The 13,856-nt window shown below is 43.2% G+C and overlaps 1 protein-coding gene across 2 annotated transcripts in view; it reads left to right on the top strand.

The window, feature by feature from the left end:
* The window catches only part of PIK3CG (phosphatidylinositol-4,5-bisphosphate 3-kinase catalytic subunit gamma), a 35,394-nt gene that overhangs the window by 7,054 nt on the left and 14,484 nt on the right, over positions 1-13,856 (top strand). For both annotated transcript variants that reach the window (XM_008258341.4, XM_002712034.5), the window contains exons 4-10: positions 68-293; positions 1,410-1,513; positions 3,196-3,342; positions 5,268-5,358; positions 6,143-6,273; positions 7,593-7,704; positions 8,899-9,056. In XM_008258341.4, coding sequence (XP_008256563.2) covers positions 68-293; positions 1,410-1,513; positions 3,196-3,342; positions 5,268-5,358; positions 6,143-6,273; positions 7,593-7,704; positions 8,899-9,056 — 969 coding nt within the window. The remainder of the gene's footprint in view (positions 1-67; positions 294-1,409; positions 1,514-3,195; positions 3,343-5,267; positions 5,359-6,142; positions 6,274-7,592; positions 7,705-8,898; positions 9,057-13,856) is intronic.

The following is a 13,856-nucleotide window of genomic DNA, read 5'->3' as shown; positions in this document are numbered from 1 at the left end:
TAGCACGAAATGACTGGTAGACCTAGACCATTAGTCATAATTTCGACCTTCTTGTACTCGCCTTCAGAACAAAAGAATTGGTCACTTCTTGTTTTGGTTCTTGAGAAGTGAGATAGCCCAGTCCAGACACTATCAGCAGAGGTTCGCCGTGATCCTGGAAGCCTATCTGAGGGGCTGTGGCACAGCCATGCTGCACGACTTGACCCAACAAGTCCTTGTAATCGAGATGTTACAAAAAGTCACCATTGACATTAAATCACTCTCTGCTGAAAAGTATGACGTCAGTTCCCAAGGTACAACGGCTATATTTTCTTGGTTCTCTTTCCAAATGCCTTTGTCTCCAAATGCCATCATCGCTCTGATTCTTCTTTCTGGAAGCCAAATTGCATCTTCCTAAGTACAGCCAAGAACACATTATTTTAGTCTTCTATCTGCATGGAGTAAGCAAATTTAAAGTTCTCCTTTTTACACCTTAATAATTTTTAAAAACTATATATATTAGCATGTTCTTAAAAATTAAAAAGGTCTTTGCAGATGTAAGATATTTAAGAACGGTTGTATACACACACACAGATTAATTATTTCTAAATCTTTACCTTTTTCTCCCTGCCTTTAAATATGTGCATATAATTTTAAAATTTTCAGCCTTTTAAACTAATGAATTATTGAGAGCCTATTTCAATGTATGCATTTATTTATACATTTGTATCTCTGTATCCCAGAGTAATATATAGAGATAGATATAAATAAGCATCTTTATACACACACACACACTGCTTGCTTTCTGAAGCCATTTGCAATATTCTCTTTCCCTACCCTAAGAAATTCTGTCCGTGCCCTAGGAAAATGACTCATTCTTTCCCTGTGTTCCCAGGGGCTTGGGGTGATACTGTATTAGACGATCATCATTAACACGTTGGTCTGGACTTGTAAACTCCACAGACATTGAAGCCAGGGAGGGTAATTCATATTGATTTTATATAGTGAGTTCTCTGATTCCTACGAACACTTACTAATGTACTCAGTATTTTAAACTCTGAATTTAAAAAACAAAAATCTGAGAGGCAGAGAGATACGCACAGAGACAGCGCTCCCATCTGCTGCAAATGCCCATGCTGTCTACCTGACTCTATTGGCCTCTGTGTGCCCTCCCTCCTACTCGAATATTCACCTATTTCCGTCCCCCACTGAAGGGTGTGGAGGTGGTTACATTGCTCATAGCAAGCCTGAGTTATCTCGCCACCTCAAACGGTTAGTTCCTCAAAGGCAGGGTCCTACCCCCTCTTCTACAGCTCCACCCCTTCCCAAGCATAGAAGGCTGTGAAGTAGTATGACATCAGGAAATGCTTTAGATAATATTAAGAATTTCTTGGACTGACATAATTCTTGTGCACTTTTGACAATTACAGTTATTCTACAGCTTAAGCAAAAACTTGAAAATCTACAAAATTCTAACCTCCCGACGAGTTTTAGAGTTCCATACGACCCTGGATTGAAAGCAGGAACACTGGTGGTAGGTATCACTCAGATGTCTCCATGCGGTCCAAATGTCTTAACGATGTCTTACATGCTTTCTTGGGCCCAGTGCTAGACAGATAGCATTTCTACAGAGACAGGGATCCTGGAGAGTCCCTGGGTGGGCCTCTATGGAGCCCTGCTTTAATCACTAGCTACTAGTGATTAATACCAGGTAACTTCCCCTATATTGCTGGTCTGCTAGCAATAAATTCTTTAGCTTTTGTTCATCTGAAATGCTCTTTATTCCACCTTTATTCTGAAAACTACTTTCCCTGAATGTAGACTTCTACACTGACTTTTAATCTTTTTCTTTCAATAGCATTTTCTCCTGGCATGCATATTTTCTGGTAATAAGTCTCCTGTCATTATATTTGATTCTCTCTGTGTATGTGTGTGTGTCTTTTTTTTTGCCCAAGCTGCTTTTAAGATTTTCATTTATCACTGTTTTTTAGCAATTTGATGATGATGCACTTTGATAGGGATTTCTTTATGTGTATTCTGCTTTATTGAGCTTAGATTTGTTGGTTTATAATCTTTCAGATTTGCGGACTTTTCAGCCAATACTTTTTCTGTCCCCTCTTCTCTCTCCTCTCCTTCTGAGGCTTCAGGAACTCTATTTTAGGCTGCTGGACCATTCAGTCCAGAGCCCCCTTGTCTATGTTGCAGCCTAGAGACAGCCCCCAGCAATACACGGGGACAACCACTGGGCTCATTTCATTTGTTTGCATTTTCTCAGAGGTTATAGACCTAACGTGACTATTTTCCAGTGTCTGAAAAGAGTTGTTGCGTGTATTTTGTCTAGTTTTCCAGTTGTTTATAGCAGGGCAGCAACTCCTGTGGCAGTGGGGCCTCATGGAAGGAAGTGAGAATTCCTCTCATACGTGTTTAATTTTATGTACAGTTAGTACTAAACTGGCCCTGTAACAAAAACATCCTGCCCTTTCTTTAGAGATTAGTAAAAATACAAAATATTAGTGCAGCTTCAAAATGTGTGTGCTTCTGCTTTTAGACCTTATTACATTTTGATTCACGTTGAATTCACCTTTGACTAAAACTCCTAAGTTGTTTTTTTTAAGTCGGTAACTAACTGCTTAGCTACATTTCTTCTACTTTGAATTTCTTTTAGATGTATGGAGGGGTTTTGAGGGGCAGAGGGTATAGAGAATGGCAGAGTGAAAGTGTCAAACCACAGGAACGGGCTTTCTATTTATTTCTATCAAATCTCATCTTGCTATATTTGGCCTATCGCACCTGATTCTGCAGTAAGCATTTTTTAGACATGGTGATAGCACTAAAATTTTTGTCAAGTGAGATTTTGGAGATGCTGAATATATAAACAGATAACAGTGAAACTGAAAATAAATAGATTATAAGCATGCCAATATCCTATGGGAGTGGGACAAGGGGGATAGGATTTGCTGTACCCCTCAGGCACCTCCATAGACCTTTTGGGGTTCCCTGGAGCACAGTTTGGGAACCACCAGTTGTAGTGAGTTTACTCTCACATAGCATTTCCAGATTTATGAGAAGATCTGTGTTTTTACTCAAATATTGAAAATAATTTTTCAACTAAGGATTTTTTTTCCTGGTTGTTTATGCTGATGCTTTGCAAGAGAATTTGCATCGCCACAATGTGGATCCATTGCTTGTGGGAAACACATGACTGCTTCCTTACAGATTGAGAAATGTAAAGTGATGGCCTCCAAGAAAAAGCCCCTGTGGCTCGAGTTTAAATGTGCCGATCCTACAGCCCTTTCAAAGGAGACCATTGGAATTATCTTTAAACATGGTGACGATCTACGCCAAGACATGCTTATTTTACAGGTATGCTGATGTCAGGGAATTTGTTTGGATTATCTGAAGAAAGATTGCTGTATTAGATCTGAAGTGTGTTCTCTGCATATGATGAACAGTGACCAGAGAAGCCCTAATGGGGGGTTGTGGCTTTGGGAACGTGGCTCTGGACCATGAGACTTGCAGTCTAATTAATGGGCACCGAACTGCTGTCCACTCCTTCAAAGATGCGCTTCCAACATTTCCATGTAGCCAGTGTACTCCCCTCCCTAACCTCTTACATACCCCATCCTAAGTTTGGTACCATGGAATGTAGCCATATTTACCCTTTTAGCCCTGTTCATAAATGTATCTACACACCTACAGTCTCAGTGCATAGATGTATCTCTGATAAACATACAGACTCAGGAGAGTGGTTTGATGGGATAGAGAGAAGGTGAGCAGGTGCAGTAAGTGATAAGTGAGCCTATTAGAGAAGAAGGTGAATGATAAAAGTATCCATGCTAATCATTTCCATATTTTCTAATATTTTTGTTTAAATTTTAGCTTTAGCAAATCTAAGGTGATATTCTTCAGATTCTAGTTGTTTAACACTGTAAAGTTAACAATTTCTCATATGTAATATGATTTACTTACAACAGACAAACCGTGTATACCCTAGGAAGTATACACGGGAGATCTGGATGCAGTTCCAGGCTGCTGGATTTGGCCTGGCCCAAGCCCTAGCTATTACAAGCATCTGGGGAGTGAACCAATGCTTGGAACTTTCTCTCTGTCTGCCTTTCAAATTAACAACTAGACAAGCTACATTGATTTAAAGATAGCCTATTTAAAAATTGGTCATGTTTTCAACTATCTCTAAGTTTCTGTTTTTACTTATTTCTCTTATGGAAACAATAATACCCTTTGCCTTCTCTTCAAGAATGGAATGTGTATTACCCAGGGAGTATTTTTTAAAAGAAAAGAAAAAGATATCTTTTGGGCCTTTGAAAATGTATTAAAATTCAAATAAATCTGTAGACTCTTTTGAATTGCTTAAAGGTGAGCATTTCAAAAACACAAAAATCGCTGTTGTACTTTGTTTTATTCCTGAGGCACAGAGTTGTAAGGAGAGTTTGCATCCTCCATTCTTGTACTTCTATTCCTGAGGCACAGGGTTTGGCAGCAAAGGGCAGCTAATTTGAACTCTGTAAGCCTTTGTTCCTTCACCTGCCGAGCTGGGGTAATAAGCGTATCCAGTGCGTGTGGTTAATGTGAGAACTGCACCTAACACAGCCCCTGGCGAATGTTCTCTGTCCTTCGTTACTGATGCTTTGGTGTTAGCCTACGAGTGCCTTACAGTAGTCCAAGTAGTAAATACGTGTAAGGATGTTAGGGCTCTTATGGTAATTACATGTAATTAGAGTGGAGCGTTTTGAACAGGTACTGTATGATTTAGGGACTGAATTTGACGGGCTTGCAGGAAAAGGAGACTGTAGGGTATCAGGCTGACCAATGAAAACACAGTTGTTAGTTGTGGTATTTGCTCACGTTGTTTTGTGTTACCAAGTAAGATTTTTTTTAAGATTTATGTATTTATTTGCTTGAAAGGCAGAATGACTGAGAGAAAGAGAAGCACAGAGAAAGAGAGATCTTCCATCCGCTGGTTCATTCCCCAAATGGCCACAATGGCCAGGGCTGGTGCAGGCTTAAGCCAGGAGTCCAGAACTCCATCCAGGTCCCCCACATGGGTGGCAGGGGCCCAGAGATTTGGGACATTTTCTGCTGCCTTCACAGGAACATTATTAGTAGGGAGCTGAGCAACTGAACCCGAACCAGTGCTCCAAAAAGGGAAGCTGGTGGCAGAGGCAGCAGCTTAACCTGCTGCACCACAACACTGGCCCCAAGATTGGTGCTTTTTTAGAGGAGAAAATGGCTTACTTCTAATAGAAATGTTTCCGTGTTTTGATGTCCAGATTCTACGAATCATGGAGTCCATCTGGGAAACAGAATCTTTGGATCTGTGCCTCTTGCCATATGGTTGCATTTCAACTGGTGACAAAATAGGTATGTGGTGACCTCAGGAGGTAAGCGTTCCACTCAGCCAGTGGTGAAAGATCATAATTCCTTCACTGCGGGTGTTTAATGACTAAATGTTATCATCATCATCCATATAAGAAGGAGGATAATGTTCCCAGGCTGGTGATGTGACTCTCCATTGAATATGGATGCAGTGAAAATCTGTGAATGCATGAGTTCAAGTCCTTGTGACTCGCCATGGAAATGATTTTAGTATGAAGATGTTCCTTTACTGCTGCACCTCTAAACTTTAGATCATTCCATTACACATTAAACTTTTCTCTCACAAATAACATTTAAAAATAGATGGAAGGGTCTAAAATTCCATAATTCATATTATCAAAGCTATTATACACTCCACCGTTAGGTACTTTTATAGGTATTTAGCATTTTCGTTTCAATCAAACATATTTTTGTTCAAGTTTCTGACTTGAGAAGTGTACAAAACCATTTACGTTTGACCCTGCAGTTTAAAAAAGGCGAGATACAGGTGCCCAGGTAAGGAACGTTATGTTCAGCACCTACATGCCTACTTGCTACTGTTCAGAACCTGTCCTGTCTTCTTCTCACTCAGGGACATTGAAAACATATCCCACACAGCTGCCATATCCTCCTCCTTTCTTTTCTCTTCCTGCTAAGAAAACCAACAGTAGAGACATGGAAAATAACCCTCTCTTTAAAAAAGAAAACCTCTGGCCACCACTCAACAGACTTAGCCTGGGCTGGGCACCAGGCCCCAGTCTCTACCAAAACCCTGTGCATCCTCACGCAGGAATGATCGAGATCGTGAAAGACGCCACGACCATTGCCAAAATTCAGCAAAGCACCGTGGGCAACACGGGCGCCTTTAAGGATGAAGTCTTGAACCACTGGCTCAAGGAAAAATGCCCGATTGAGGACAAGGTGAGTGCCTACGTCTGCCCCACCAGAGAGGCTCCTTAGAAAACTGTCACTCATGCGGCGGGAGTGTTTCAGTGCCTAAGGTTGCCTGCTGACCCATTGGTGAGGGTTTTCAGGGCTTCCCCGGGGCAGCAGAGCATATCTGTAAGACAGAGGCACTGGGTTCCAGACTGCCTGAGCATTTGCTATTCCTTTGATTACCAGACATGCTTTGCATAAAATTTGGTTTCTGTAAAACAGTCCGGTAGCACTTTTTCCGGCTCTCTATTTTTGCTGTTCAGCAGAAATATTCAGTTACCATGTATACATTCTCTCCTGGGGCAGGCATTCAGCCTAGTGCTTAAGATTTCCCCTGGGAGCGTCTCTGTTCCATTCCTGGCTCTGGCTCCTGACTCCAGCTTCCTGTTAATGCAGACCCTGGGAAGTAGCAGCAGTGGCTCCAGTGACTGGGTTCCTGCCACCCATGGGGGAGTTCGGGGTTCAGTTCCCACCTCCCGACTTCAGTCTGGCCCAACCCCAGCTATTACAGGCATTGGAGAGTAAAACAATAGATGGGACCTCTCTCTATCTCCCTATCTCCACCCCCTCTGTCTCTCTCTGTCTCTCTCTATCTCTGCCTTGCAAAAAAATTATTTCCTACCTTGGAAGTACCACGTACCAATAAAGTAATTTATAATTTACAACTATACCCTAATCTAAATGGCAAATTATGGATGCTGAAAATGTCAGTGCCACCATGCCTCTGAAGAGCATCTGTTGAATCCTTCACAAGCCGTGTGGTTGGGCTGTTGGGCTGTCGTTTAAATCCCGCCACACGAGATTAGCCCTGCTCATTTTGCATGGTTAGCAGCCTTCTGGGGGTGGGGGTGGGGGTGGGGGTGGGGGTGGGGGTGGGGGGGATATAATTAGTAGCACTTATTAATCTGTTACACATGTGGATTTGTGAACCCAGGCATGCTCCCAAGTAGTCCCAAACAAAACACATGTTCACAAGGGAAGGAGAAATCACTACAGGTTCTGTGCAGTGGTTGGCAGATGATGCGTGGAGAGGAAGCGAACCCTTTGGTTAAATTACGGTTGCCCTTTTGACTCTTGTTTCCTCCTCATGCTGTTGTGGTTCATTCATTGAGGCATCCCCTCAAATAGAAGCAGGACCATGGGAAAGCTGCACTTAGTGGATGTAACACTGATGAAATCCGGCACCACTCACTTGCTCTCTGAAAACGGTCCCGAGAATGTGTCTTTTTGGAAGGCATTTCTAATAGATTCATGCTGCTCTTTGCAGTTAGAAGACTATTAATATTCTGATGCATTTTGATTAGTTTCAGGCAGCAGTGGAGAGATTTGTTTATTCCTGTGCAGGCTACTGTGTGGCAACCTTTGTTCTTGGAATAGGTGACAGACACAACGACAATATTATGATCTCCGAGACAGGTGAGTTTATTTACTGAAAAATAATTTAGGGGAGGGTTCAAATATAAATAGCATAAAATTTACCATTTTTAAGTGGACAACTCAGTGAGTGACATCAAGTATGTTCACGTTGTGTATAACCATCACCCATACCCATCTTCCCCCGCTGAAACTCTGTCTCCATTAAACACAAACTCCCCATTCCTCCTCCTCCCAGAACACAGTAATTTTTGCATGGAGCTCAAGGCCGGAGCATGTGTTTTAGAAGTCATTGTTGCATAGGGATGCCAGGCTGAGGTCACCCTACAGAGACCACCCACCTTGAGGGCTGGCCAAGGAGTGAGAAAGGGAAGAAGGCACAGGAACGGAAACTTAGGAAGGAAAAGTTAGGGAGAGAGCCAGACATGATGGTGCCATATCCCAGAAGCTGATGAAGGTAGGAGTGTTGACAGAACAGGGTCCAGTGTTGCCCGGAAGCAACAGAAGAACTCGTAGGTATCCCTAGATCTGAAATGTTGTTCCCCACTTCCCCCTCACTGGGTCGCTGCCCACTCCAACAGTGGTCAGCAATGACCACCACACAATCAGATTTTTCTTTATGAAATTTAAACCAATTTAAGAGTAGAGTCTGGCAAAAGCCAGATTTGCCATCAATGATTTACTCCTTGTGAAAATCAAGAGAGAGAATACATTTGTGGGGTATGGAAGTGTTCAAGGTCTAAACAAATGAGAAGAGATGACGGTGACTGTGGTGGTGGCGGTGGAAATTCACCCAAGGGAGACTGAAAGTGATTCATTTCTATTGTGCTACTCAAAAGCAAAAGGCGAGTGCTCGTCCCCCACACAGAGTTTGGCATCCGTCTACCCCGAGTGGCAGAGTGGGCATAACAGAGTCTTCGGCATGATGCTAGAGAGTTGTCATTTATGTTGCTAAGAATAAATCTGAGGCAGGAATTTCCTATGGACCCCTGGCTGTCATACGAAGAGCAGCAGAGGGACAATGAAAACATGCTCGCTTCAAAGAATGCTTTGCGGCTACTACTTTCACACACCTGCGAAGATGGAAAATATGACAAGCTAATAAGATAGTGTGAAAAGTGCTCCGTCACCCAAGATAGCTCATTTTCAGGAAACTTAAAAACCATGTCAAGAAACAGAGGGTGATGACAAGTGCTGATGCCAGTGCAGTGATGTCAAACATTTTCTTCTCTCAAGGAAACCTATTCCATATCGACTTCGGGCACATTCTTGGGAACTACAAAAGTTTCCTGGGCATTAATAAAGAGAGAGTGCCATTTGTGCTAACCCCAGACTTCCTGTTTGTGATGGGGACTTCTGGGAAGAAGACAAGTCCACACTTCCAGAAATTTCAGGTAACTCACCCCCTCCCCCATCACCATCACCTGCTGAGAACACCAGCCAAACAGATGGCACTGTGCAGCCCTTGTCTCTCACTGCAGAGGGTTTATCCAGCCTCTGCCTCCATGGGCCCCCTTCTGGCATGGCCAATCGTGCCTCCTCCCTGTCACCTCCATGGCATCCTCAAGTGCCAAATGAGACCCCTCAGTAATCCTCCCACCTACATCCAAACTGCAGGCACAAGTTCTCCATAAGCAGTGGGACTGGTGAGTGTTGAACACCAGCGTGACACTGGCACAGAAGACAGGACTTTCAGGAAGTCACCTGGTGCACACGTCAACCATTGAATATTTATACAGGACACTGCCTGGGGGGATGGATGATTGGCACAGAGGTTAAGGTGCCACCTGGGTCCGAGTCCCAGCTCTGCTCCTGATTCTAGCTTCCTGGGGGAGACAGCAGGTGATGGCTTCAGTAGTTGGGTAGTTGGGTCCCTGTCACTCACATGGGAGACCCGGATTGAGTTTCCAGTTCCTGGTTTCATCCTGGTCCAACTCTACCTGTTGTAGGCATTTGGGGAGTGAATCAGTGGATGGGAGTGCTTGCTTGCTCTCTCTGTCTCTGAAATTAAAAAAAAAAAAAAAAGACATTAGCTAAAAGACTCAGATTATACATATAGTTTTCAAGACTCTGAAATGATGGGAAGCCTCTCTTGACTTTTACTGCAGGTGTGTATCGTCACATTTTCTGACACAGGAAATGCTCGTGCTGCCACCCTGTGCTTGTCTCAGTTTTGTAAAGGATAGTCCCTCCTCTCATTTGAAATCCCGTCAGCTTGGTCTCAAGTTCTACCAAGAGATCTGATTTGCGCTGCTTGCCTGAATCAAGACTCTTCCTGGGAAGGTTCAGATTCTATCACTTTTCCATCCTTATCCAGTTTTGACTGTCAGATATTTCAAATGCCCAACGAGAAAATGTTAGCACTTGCAAATTTAGCAATGCGGAAAGGTTGTCATTACTGCTGGAATACACCTATTTTATAGCAATCCACGCACAAAACAAAGAGACCGCTCTTGCCTCAAGTTCCCTTTAAGTGTCCACCTCCCTTGGTGGATCTTGATGTTTGATTTTCACTCCCTGTCTCAAGGATGAGTCCTTAGTCCAAGTCTCTGCCTGAGTCCAGGGCTGCCGTCAGCAGATGGCATGGGCCCAAGTTCAGTGCAACAGGAACTAGGATGTACTATTTTGAAACTTGTGTTTTTTGTTTTTTTCTGTTCTCTTAGCTGATTTTCAGTTTGGTGATTACAAGACTGACCCTTCCAAAGTTCCAGTGGTGTTGACAGAGAAACCAAGATCTCTGTGGCCAGATGGTCTTAGGGTTTACAGTATGTGTTTTTCTGCACAAACTCAATTGGGTTTCAGACTGTTTCCAGGGACTTGACACATTTCAGTCCTATTTTTCTTTAAAATTAGAAATTGCATATTTTGACAGCTTCCTGGAAGAAAAGTGGTTTAAAAAAATTTTTGAAAGCATTTTACCATTTAAAGGGGTAAGACAGTTCTCCTCTGTTGGAAGTGGGGTTTGTTTGAGTAGCTTCAGACAAACACAGCAGCCATAAACTGCAGTTGAAAGAATCAGAGAAATACAAGGAATTTGGCCTCACTGCCAGGCTCTCCTTCTTTCTGTACCAGCAAAGACTCTTCAAAAGCTTCGTGGAAATGCATATTATGTTTTAAAAGTGCATGAATTCCAAGTGCTTCGCATTAACACATCCCTGTCTTTTAATGTGATAGTTCCGCAGACTCTCCAAGGTGCTCCCATCTGGTCTCTTCCCTTCTGCCGGGGGCTTTCCCAGGCATGATGGCCTCCTGTCCTGGTGCTGACCACATACATTCCCATAGAAGCCCCAGAGTTGCCATGCCACTGCAGCTAACCCCCGTGGGACTTCTCTTTAGCTTTTGTTGTTGTTGTTGTTGATTGTATTTTCCCGCTTCAAAATTTCCTTTATGGAAAGGCTATTCGGTGCACAGAGGCGGAGGGAAGGCTGCCTCCCTCTCCAGGCAGCCGCCACCCAAGGCAGCAGATCTTTGCAGTGATCCATTGCACAGCCATCCTCGGCGCATTTCCCCAGCCTTCATGACCGAGCCGTGAGAAACCTCCTTCACTAAAGCGTGCGGCACTGCAGACACGCCCTGGTGAACTTTGTCGTACGTGTGTGAAATGCCAGCATCCTTACTGAATGCTGTGAGAATGTACATTGTGAGCCTTCCTGAAGTGCACAGCACAGCATGGAGGTTGAAAGGATGACCTTTGGAGCCGTCCAGCTGGAGTTTGCATTCCAGTCCTGCTGCTTAATAGGTACCGAACCTATGATGAACCCTTCTTATCCTTTTAAAACCTTGGGTTCTGCATCTGTAGAGTGGGAATATAAAAAAGACCTACTTCATGTGGTGGGCTAGGGAACGTTTAATTATTTAAATGAAATATACAGAATGTTTAGATCGGTGCCGAGACCATAGCAGTAGTTGCCATTGTTACATATACCCCAGAGTTTGAAAACGTGTGATGAGAAGCCATCGTTGGCAAGGACTTCTCAGACACCCTGACCTAAGCAGCATGTTCTGCTAAAGAGCGAGAAGGGTCCCAGCTCCTCTGTTCTGCCTCCCCTCCCCTTCCCTTCCCCCCTCACCTCTCCGATCAGGATAAAAGCTGACCACCTCAGGATTAAATGACATTCAAAGGAGTTTCAGATATTCATAGAAAATGCCCATTAGCTTAAAAAAATTTTTTTTTAATTTGAGCAAGAGAAAAGAGAGAGCTCCCAGTTCACTGGTTCATGCTCCAAATGCCTATAATGGCTGGGGCTCGGCCAGAGATGAAGACAACAGGAGCTGTAAACTAAATCCAGGTCTTCCACATGGGCGGCAAGGAGCCAGTTACGTCAGTGATCGCCACTGCCTCCCAGAGCCTGCACAGGCAGGAAGCTGGAGCCAGGATGCAGAGCTGGGTATTAAACTCCAGCAGTCCAAGGTGGGACGTACCCACTCTTAACCACTTCGCAAACACCCACTCCCCCCTTTATCTTTTAACTCCCATTTTCCCTTGAACTTTCTGAAACTCTCTCATATCCGCAGAATGCCCAGTTTCCAGCTTGACAAAGATGGGCAGCAAGTTTCATCATTTGACTCAAACTTTGTGACAATTTTTTTAAAACATTGCTAAGCATTCCAGACAGATTTTCTGTTTCTTCATTTTCTGTTTCCTTTTTAAATTTTAAAAATGTGTTTATTTTTATTTATTTGAAAGGCAGAGAGACAGACACAGACACAGAATGATCTGCCATCTGTTGGTTTACTCCCAAAATGCTTGCAACAGCCGGGACTGGGCCAGGCCAAAGCCAGGAGCCTGGAACTCAGTTTGTCTCTCCAGTGTGGGTGGTAAAGACCCAAGTATTTGAGCCATCACCTGCTGCCTCCCAGGGTGCACATTAACAGGAAGCTAGAATTGGAAGCAGAGCCTGGACTTGAAGCCAGGCACTCTGATAAGAGATGCAGGCATCCCAAGTGGAATCTTAACTGTTGTGCCAAATGTCCACCCTATGTTTCCTTTTCAAGTTGAAGTTCTTCAAGATAAAGGACCACATCTCTAAACTCTCTAGTGTCTCAGAGTCTTGGATAAATAATAAAGCTACCATTTTTACACAATCCGGGACAGCTTTATACATTTGCATTTTGAATTAACAATGCCCTCATTTCCTTTGAACTATTAATTTTGAATGGATAAGGTTAATTAATACATGTCACATCGCTGAATAACCTATTAGGAAGGGTGAGAAAAGTTGACCCACTTTTGTTAAGAGTGGGTGAGCCTTCTCCACAGAGAATTAATAACACATGTGGCTGGTGGCCTAGGGGTGGGAGTAAGGGGAAGAGAAAGAGGAAGGGCCTGCCCTCCCCCACCTCTGTTCTTTCCAAGGTAGTTACTTGCGCCTACGACCTTATTCATAAATTACTTCCAGAATACATAGAGAGTTCACAAACAAGCTTCAGAGACACAAACCAAGGCCCACTATTTGAAACGCCACAATATCTGTCCATGTTTGGAGTGGCATCCTACACACAGAGTGCTAAATGATTAGGTTTCAGTGTTGACAGTTTTGGTATGTAAATTCTCTTTAGAAAATCTCTCCCTTACTGAAGAGATAAAGAAGGAAACAGCCTTATCCACCAGTGATTTACTTTAGACCACTTTATTTTCCATTGCAGTGAACAGTTATAGAACATATGGAACCCATAAAGACACCCATACCAATGGCAGATGAAATTTGGCTACCCATTTATTTTTATGTAAGAACGTGATGTGCTTTGCTCATGTTAAAAGTGATAAAGGCCTTTTATTCAAAATGGGGGAGAGGTTAGGCATTGTGGTATAGTGGGTTAAACCACTGTTGGAGGTGGCTAACATCCCATAATGGAATGCCTGCGATTGAATTCCACCTCCACTTTGGATGTAGCTTCCTGCTCATGTGTACCCTGAGAGGCAGCAAGTTAATGACTCAAGTACTTGGGTTCCTGCCACTCAGTAGGGAACCGAGATCAAGGCCAGGCTCCTGGCTTCGGCATGACTCAGCCCTGGCTGTGGTGGGCATTTTAGAAGTAATCCAGTGGATGGTATACATATATATATTTCATATATGTATTCTATATACATATAGAATATATATATATATGTATATATATATATATACTTTCTTGCTCTCCCTTTCAAATAAATAAACCTTTTGTAAACAGGTCAATAGAAGATTTTAAAATAG

The sequence above is a fragment of the Oryctolagus cuniculus genome, chromosome 3, assembly GCF_964237555.1.
Source record: "Oryctolagus cuniculus chromosome 3, mOryCun1.1, whole genome shotgun sequence".
In the NCBI taxonomy this organism is placed as follows: domain Eukaryota; kingdom Metazoa; phylum Chordata; class Mammalia; order Lagomorpha; family Leporidae; genus Oryctolagus; species Oryctolagus cuniculus.
Note: the sequence above shows the minus strand (reverse complement) of the source record. Positions and strands in the feature narration are given on the sequence as shown.